Genomic DNA, 8,273 nt, shown 5'->3' with positions numbered 1-8,273 from the left:
GCCTCTTCCCTCTCCCCACAGCAGCCTCAGCCCAGTGAGCCTTTTAAACGCAATCTGATCTTCTTCCTCCGCTTAGAAGCCTCCAGCAGTTCCCCCAGCCTGCGGATTAAAGTCCTGGCTTCTCGCCTGACTTCCAGGGGCCCGTGTGGTTAGCCCTGGCTGGTTTCCGGCCTCAGCCCTTTGCACCCCCATCCTCCCCGTCCCCCTCCTCCTCAGGGAGCGGGCATGGACCTCCCACCGTAGGGTTCCTTCCTGCCTGTACCATCTCTGCTGTAGCGGGGAGGGGAGGGGCGCCCGGTACTGTCCAAACCGCCGCTCTCATCAGCTCCACGTGGTCTGAGTGACCTTCTGGGGCTTGGTTACCGAAGTTGCCCCGGCGCTTGGAGCAGCGCCTGGCACCGAGCAGGCCGTCTGTCATTCATGCCAGTTCCTGCTGAATGACTGAGAGCCCGGCATTCAGGAATCGCTGGTTTCTAGGGATGACAGCCGTGTCAGCCAGTGTTTCCTGAGCAGGCGTTACCGTGCAGGGGGGCAGGTCTACGCCAGTTGTTTTGCTAAAGCCTTCTTCTCAGTGTTGTTCTAAGCCAGGAATTTTTGCTCCGGGGGACAGTGTGTGGAGGCATCCTTGGGAGTCTCAGCCCCAGAAGAGAGTGCTGTGGGAAGAGGCCAGGGATGCACCCCCGCCCCTCAACACACACACACAGTGTGGGAAGTGTCCGGGATGAGACGTCTGGCACCCAATAAGGGCCAAGCTGCAGCGCGGCTGGGCGTGGGGTGGTGGGTTCTCAGTGATGGACAGGAAGTTGTGACTTGGAGTCATGCCTGCAGGTGTGATAAACGACAGTGACCACAGCACCTACCGTGCGCTGAGTGCTTTCTGTGACAGGGGAGGAAACTGGCACAGAGAGGCTGACGGATTTTCTCAGTGAGGCACAGCCGGGTGGATGGTCCGGGCCATGGGTATTGCCCGCTGACCCCTCCCGTCTCTCCCGCCCCAGGATTATGGCTCAGCCTTGCGTGGCCTGTGTGAAGACACCCTGGAAGGACTGCTCTTTCTGCTTCTCTTCTCCCTCCTGTCTGCTGGGGCCCTGGCCACTGTCCTCTGCAGCCTGCCCCGAGCCTGGGCCCTCTTCCCACCCAGGTCAGGAGGGGAGGGGGCCGAAGTCCTGGGGGAAGGGATGAGGGAGCACCATTGAGCCACTGCTGGGGACCACGCTCTCATGGGTCCCCCTTCCTGCTTCTCTGCTACGCCCCTTGTTGCACCCCAGTGACGACTATGAGGACACAGATGATGATGACCCTTTCAACCCTCAGGTACCGGGCCCCTGGATCTGAGGGAGGAAGGGCTGGGGGCATGGACCCCCTGGTCTGACGGAAGAGGGGCTGGGGGCCTGGAGTCCTGGTTTGAGGGCACACATTGCCAAGCCATTTCCCTAATCATGCCCTCCCCTGCTCACGTCTCCCTGGCAGGAATCCAAGCGCTTCGTGCAGTGGCAGTCATCAATCTGAGCCCTTTTTCCAGTCCAGACTGGAGCCTGGTCTCCATCTCTGGTGAGTGTCTAGACTGACACCCCAGCTCCCAAGCTGGCCTCCAGCCCCTGACCGCACCTCCTTCCCTCATTCCTTCTCTCCCTCCCACCTGCATCTGGTCTGTTTTTGCCTCTTTCTGCAGTTCCTTCCCCGGCTGCCGGAGAAGACCCCACTAATCCAGCCTCACTGGGCTCCCACCACTAACAACGCCCTGGCCACGGATACCTTAAACAGGACTGCCTCCCTGCACTTCCCCTCTCTGTGTCCTTAGCCCTGGAAGTAAGCCCAGAGGGCAGGCCTGGGCCTAGGGCCTTGGTGGGGAGAGAGGAGAAAGCCAGCCCCGCCACCCCTCATCCCTGGAGGGATGAGAGTGCCCTCTAGCCCCCGCCACACCCCAGAGGACTTAGGGCCCCTGCTCTCCACTTGCAGCACCCAACCTGGGAATGGGCTGATTTGAAATAAAAGGGAAGACTTTATTTTACAAGCAGCTGGGTCCTTATTTCTCCCTGATCTGGCCTCACAGTTGGGGGTGGGGGTGGGCAGAGAGCCCATCACCTCTGCTCCCACCTGGCTTCCTGGCTCCCAGGTGTTTCTGCTCCTGTCCCGATGCTGCACCACTTTCTTTAAAAAACACACACACACACACACAACAATCCCCCCTCCCCTGGCACCCTATCTAAAGCAGCACAAATGTCCTGACACAGGAAGAGATGCGGATCCCTGGAACAGAAGACAGTCTAGAAATAGATCTCAGAGTGTGTGTGTGTCTGACAGAAGACAGATTTCAAGTCGGGGCAAAAAGAGCTGGTTTCAAAGGAATGCTGATATGATTAGCTCTCCGTCTGGAAGAAAACAGTCTGCATACAACACGGGCAAAAAAAACCCAAATGCAGACGAGTAAGGGGCTTCCCTGGTGGCTCAGATGGTGAAGAATCTGCCTGCAATGCGGGAGACATGAGTTCCATCCTTGGATCTGGAAGATCCCCTGGAGGAGGGCATGGCAGCCCACTCCAGTGTTCCTGCCTGGAGAATCCCATGAACGGAGAAGCCTGGCAGGCTACAGTCCATGGGGTTGCAGAGTCAGGCACGACTGAGTGACTAAGCATAGCACAGCACAAGGGGACAGAAGTATTTCAAGAGAAAGGAGACTCTTGTATCTCTTAGTTGTAGAGGGAGGGCTTTCAGTGAGATATCCTGAAGACAGAAACAAAAAAGTAACTTATTTGACAAATTGTGGAATGAGAAAAATACCATAGAGTCCAGAGGCAGATTGACAGTCTGGGGAAAATTAAAACAACAGCAATGAAATAGATAATTCTTCATACATATAAGCTGCAAAGTTATATCCACAAATCAAGAAAAAGACCACCCAACATAAAAATAAGCAAGGGAAAAGACCATTTAACAAAATGAAAATCCAAACACCAGGGGACAGACTAAAAGGCATTCAAACCCTGAGGATTAGGAAGTGCACTTTAAAACTTTGGGCATCTCCGGTGGCTCAGTGGTAAAGAATCTGCCTGCAGTGCAGGAGACCTGGGTTCGATCCCTGTATCAGGAAGATCCCCTGGAGAAGGGAATGGCAACCTGCTCCAGTATTCTTGCCTGGAAACTCTCATGGACAGAGAAGCCTGGTGGAATATACAGTCCACGAGGTCACAAGAGAGTCGGACACAGCTGAGCGACTAAACAACAAGTTGCCTGTCTGTTGTGAATGTCCATCTGTGTCTCTGTGGGAACACTGATGGGGTTACTCCTGATGCTGAGTACTAAGGGTTATGTCCTCTGTGGAAAATAAACCAAATGTTCTCTCTTGAAAAAAGCCCCAAGGGTTTTAGGTCAAGGCCTCTTGGCCCAAAGCACCAGATGCCCGATGTGGGGCCTGCCATGGGGGGACTGCTCCATGTTTGCTAATCATTTCCATCTTGAGCGCTGCAAGAAATGTTCAAGAAAGCCCTTGATGTGTGGGCCTGAAGCTGGCAAAGAGAAATGGACCATGGTTTCCAAAGAGGGACACCGAGGCAACCCACAGGTCACTCTCACGACTGAGCTGTTCGGTGCCCTGTTGAGGGGTTGGCCTGGAGGCTCTTCTAGCTGCTTTGCTCTCAAATGCTGCCCTCTAGTGCCTCTGAGTCTGTGTTCAGAAGCCGATGCCACTGGATGTGTTGGACATTCACAGAGTACTTTGAGATTCACGCTGCCTGATTTTCTGGGAGTCATCATTAACTGGGAAGCCTGGTGACTCTGATGCCTAAGAGACTCCCCGTAATGCAGGAGACCCAGATTCCAGCCCCCCTGGAGAAGGGAATGGCTACTCACTTCAGTATTTGTGCCTGGAGAATTCCATGGACAGAGGAGCCTGGCAGGCTACAGTCCTAATCAAGGAAAAAAACCCATTTTGGTCTAACTTTAACAAAAGTTAAATCTATTTTCATTTTCTGGGCAAAGTGGTGAAATTCAAACAAAGTCTGCGTTAACAATATTGTGCCAACGTTGGTGTCTTAGTTTTAACAAACATACTACAGTGTTGCATGGAAACTGGGTGTAGGGTAGGCAGGACTCTGAATTATCTTTGCAACATTACTGTAAGCCTAAAATTGCTCTAAAACGAAGAGTTTAATTTAAAAAGTGAAGGGATGAAAAAAAAAAGATCAACTGTGCTAATACTAACAAAATGACACGCATTATCAGCAAAAGTTTTTAATAACAGAAAATCGGAAAGAAATTGCTGCTTCTTAAATACCACCTACTGCAACCACAGTGACCCGCCAGTGAACTGCAGTGGATAATTCTATCATTCAGAATTGTGGGTGGGAACAGGATTACTGAAAAGATTACTTGCAAGGAATCTACAGACAGGCCTTTTTAAATTGTGCGTGTGTGTGTCAAGTCGTTTCAGTCGTGTCCGACTCTTTGAAACAGTCTACTATGGACTACAGCTGTCTAGAGTCCTCTGTCCATGGGATTCTCCAGGCAAGAATACTGTAGTGGGTTGCCATGCCTTCCTCCAGGAATCAAACCTGTGTCTCTTGTGTCTCCTGTATTGGCCGGCAGGCTCTTTACCACTAGCGCCACCGGGGAAGCCCTTTTTTAAACAGGAGGGTCCCAATTCTTCTGCCGGACCAGGATGGCCTTTCAGAACCTGCTACCTGCAAACATCCATAGACCTATCTCTTGACGCCAGGACCCCTCACTTCTGTTCCACCAGAGCCACCCCGCAATTCCCAAGGTACGCCTGCTTCCCGCCCCTGTGTGTTTGCACACTTCCAGTTTCATTTCCTAGGGAAGTTCCCCTTTCCGGCCAGAGGCTGTTCTCAGGCCTTCTTTGGGTCCATCGTCCCACATCACTGCACGGTGGGGACTCTCAGAACTACTCAGCACACTGATTTATACCTATAAATAATAATGGCTGCCATCAGCTGGGCCAAAACAAGGATGCCTGGAAAGGCGCAGGGCCCGAGCGCTCTACCGAGTGTGTCCCCTCAGGGCCACCGTCCACAGTCCAGATTCCGCCTTGTCTTAAAACGCCCACCCCCGTGGTTGCGTCACAGGAGGGCGGGTTCTAAGCAAGTTCGCGGCGTCTATTGGCTGTCCGCGGTGACGGGAGGCGGGGCGAAGCATCGGCGTGACGTCAAGACGCCGCGGTCCGGACGTCGAAACTTAAAGACAGGAGCCAGCCGGGTCAAGAGCAGTCGCGGAGCCCTGTTGCCGTCGCCTGGAACCTCCGCTGACGAGTCCCGGGGTCGTACGGCCGAGGTGGGTGTGGCGAGCAGGGGTGGCCGGGCGGGCGGACGGAGACGGCGTTTCCTTCTGGCCTTCCGCCCCGCGGCCCCCGAGGCCTTGGCGGTCGTCGCATCAACGGACGCCGCGCGCGAGCGACGACAGGGTGTGGCGGGGACGCGGACCAGTGCGCCTGCGCGCGGGAGCGGGGCGGGCGGCCGCGCACCGTCGCGCCTGCGCCATTGGGCGCCGCACCCCCCTCCCCCCCGCGCTCGGAATTCCTGGGCCCCGAGCACCCCTTTCTTCAACTCCCATTGACGCGGCGGTTCCACCGGAGGACCGCGTTGCCCCAGGCGACGGGCCCCCTTGCTCTTCTTCGCCGCCTCGCCCCGCTCCCCGGGACGTGGTGCGCAGGCGCGGCGCGGGGCGGCCGGGGCGGTGTCTCCGGGGCCGATGGCTGGGATCGGGATCCGGGCAGGCTGTTCCTCCGTCCGGCGTCCTCGTTTGCTTTCCCTGGGCTTGCGGGACGGCCAGGTGCCCCAATCGCATCCGCGTCTCCTTCCTCCCCTTCAGACCTGCCCGGAAACCTCCCTCCCGAGTTGCACCAGACCTTACCCTAAGTCTTGCTGTCCTGGGCTCCCCCTCAATGCCCCTACCTCTCGGGACCGCCGGTCTCCACGCTCCCCACCCTTTCGCTCACTCCCGTTCCTTCTCTTCTCTGAGGCCCATTCTTCTTTAGGACTTTTCCCGGCTCTAGACTCCTGTTCCTGTCTCCCCACTTGTAGGACTTCTGGGTTCCCCAGCGGATCAGGCTTTTGGACACACTCATCCTTCTCAGTTATCCCCTCGAGTCCGGGTCCCTCCCACCCAGTCTTCGCCCCCAGGGCCCTCCTTCACTTTCTTGCAGTCCTCTCCCTCCCGCTCTTAAGTCCCTAACGATATTAGGGGTCTTTTCAGGCACCCGCAAAACTTTCTGTCCAGACCCCCAGCCAAGAGGATTTGATGCCTCTTCTCTCGGACCTATTGCTATTTTTAGGAACCTCCCGTATAAGAGTTTTCTCTGTCCTTAAGGGACCTTCCGGAAATTAGTCTAAGTTTTCTAAGAACTCCTTTCTTTACTTCAGGGCTCTTCTCTTTGCCGCCTTCTGGCTCAAGGAGTAACTTCTGGAAATCCTCATTTCCTCCCAGGTTTCTCCATTCTCCAGTGTTTTCTCTTCTCTCAAGACTCCTTCAAACACGTCCCTCTTTACAGGCTTTCTTTCAGAAGTCTTTCCCAGCCTCCCAGCCTTAAGCTTCACTCAGACCTTGTTCATTAGCGCTTCCTCCCTACCCCTTGCCTGAGGTCCCCCCAGCCACCCTCTGCCCCTCCTCCGATCTGTCTCAGGGTTTCCCTTGAACCTTTCCCTTTCTTCATTTGGGTTTCAGATCCTTCTTTTTCTCTTTGGGAAATTCCTTTCAACTTTTTTGCTTTCAAATCCTTCATTTTCCATCTAGAGTGCTGCAGGGGGCAGCCAGGGTCTTTCCCTGAGACTGTAGCCCATTTATTTATTTATTCTCTTCAGGCTGTTTACCCCATTGGCTCCTTCCTTCTCTGGCTTCTTGTGAGTCATCTGCTTCCCTTCGCTGGTTTGTGACATGTTTCTTGCTCCTTCTTGATTCTCCCTAATTCGTTTTTTGCCTTACAGTCAGTGAAAAAGCATTCTGGCTCCCGAGGTCCACCCCTTACACCCCAGGGTGCAGATGGCGGCCAACGTGGGTGATCAGCGCAGCACAGATTGGTTAGTGGGGCTGGAGGGATGGCATGGGGGTGGGGGGTGGTGAGAGGAAGCAAGGCCCAGTGTTGGGCTCTGGGTGGGCCCTCACTCAGCATGGGGGTCATGATGCGATCGTCCCTGTGCTTGGGCTGGGGGTGAGGCTTGTGTGGGCTTCATACTCAATTTATTTTATTTTTTTTTTAGTTCCTTATTTTTTCCAAAACAGTGTGGTGATTAACTTTCTGACTGAAGTGGCATCAGACAGAATTTGTGGATTCCTAAAACATTTAGGCCTGCTCGGCCCCAGGTTTTAAGTTCTGTGGATACTGGGCATCTTCTTGTTTGACTTTTAACAGCTGTATGTAGCAGGCGTCTGGTGAAGCACCTTAGGTAGGCAGTGGCGTTCACGGCTCACGGAGAGCTGTGAGCAGGAACCGTCAGCACGCCTCAGGTTAGACGCTGAGGCTGTAGGATTCCAGCCCTGTCGTTTGCTGGCCTCCATCCTGCCCACCGTCTGTGGTGGGAGCGGGGGCTGACTCCACGTGCTCTTCCTGCAGGTCCTCTCAGTACAGTATGGTGGCCGGGGCAGGCAGAGAGAACGGCATGGAGACTCCCATGCACGAGAATCCAGAGTGGGAGAAGGCCCGCCAGGCCCTGGCCAGCATCAGCAAAGCAGGAGCCGCCGGCAGCTCCGCCAAGGCCAGCAGCAACGGGCCTGTGGCCGGTGCACAAGTGAGAGAAGTCCCCGCGGGACTGGGAACCCTGAGCGGGGCAGGGAGCACAGTGGTGTCCTCTGGGATCACCAGGGCAGGGCGTTCTGAAGATGCTCCTGGAGCCCTTGAGTGGGGATGCCCGGTCTGTCTTCTCGAGGAGTCTAGGGCTATATGGTCCTCACCGTGGGGAGTCCAGCCTAAGGAGGGAGAGGTGCCTGGGTGGGATGGCAGAGGGGGTGGTCTCCGTGGAGAGGTGCAGCCCCGGCTCCGTCCCTGAGAAGTTAACTCCTGGGAAATGGGGCTCCCGCCTGCAGCGCTCAGGCCTGCCACCCTCTGCCCACAGTACGTGTCGCAGGCAGAGGCCTCGGCCCTGCAGCAGCAGCAGTACTACCAGTGGTACCAGCAGTACAACTACACCTACCCTTACAGCTACTACTACCCTGTGGTGAGTGCCCCGCGGGGCGGGCTCCAGGGCAGCTGATGGACTGACCACAGCAGGGGCGGCTGCAGGAAGACCCTCCCCAGCTCGCGGCCTTCCGCGGCGCACCCCAGGCCC

The 8,273-nt window shown here is 55.7% G+C and overlaps 2 protein-coding genes across 2 annotated transcripts in view; both read left to right on the top strand.

Moving 5' to 3' along the window:
• Positions 1-2,014, top strand: part of TTYH1 (tweety family member 1) — a gene marked incomplete at its 5' end in the record, with an annotated part of 15,469 nt that extends 13,455 nt beyond the window's left edge. The window contains 4 exons of the mRNA XM_010841367.1: positions 989-1,141; positions 1,269-1,314; positions 1,471-1,551; positions 1,673-2,014. Of these exons, the coding sequence (XP_010839669.1) occupies positions 989-1,141; positions 1,269-1,314; positions 1,471-1,509 (238 nt within the window). The remainder of the gene's footprint in view (positions 1-988; positions 1,142-1,268; positions 1,315-1,470; positions 1,552-1,672) is intronic.
• Positions 2,015-5,141: 3,127 nt separating this feature from the next.
• LENG8 (leukocyte receptor cluster (LRC) member 8) overlaps positions 5,142-8,273 on the top strand; it is a 9,317-nt gene continuing 6,185 nt past the window's right edge. The window contains exons 1-4 of the mRNA XM_010841354.1: positions 5,142-5,286; positions 6,936-7,028; positions 7,562-7,736; positions 8,061-8,162. Of these exons, the coding sequence (XP_010839656.1) occupies positions 6,991-7,028; positions 7,562-7,736; positions 8,061-8,162 (315 nt within the window). The 5' untranslated portion in view covers positions 5,142-5,286; positions 6,936-6,990. The remainder of the gene's footprint in view (positions 5,287-6,935; positions 7,029-7,561; positions 7,737-8,060; positions 8,163-8,273) is intronic.

The sequence above is a fragment of the Bison bison genome, unplaced genomic scaffold (assembly GCF_000754665.1).
Source record: "Bison bison bison isolate TAMUID 2011002044 unplaced genomic scaffold, Bison_UMD1.0 scf7180017847012, whole genome shotgun sequence".
Taxonomy (NCBI): domain Eukaryota; kingdom Metazoa; phylum Chordata; class Mammalia; order Artiodactyla; family Bovidae; genus Bison; species Bison bison.
Note: the sequence above shows the minus strand (reverse complement) of the source record. Positions and strands in the feature narration are given on the sequence as shown.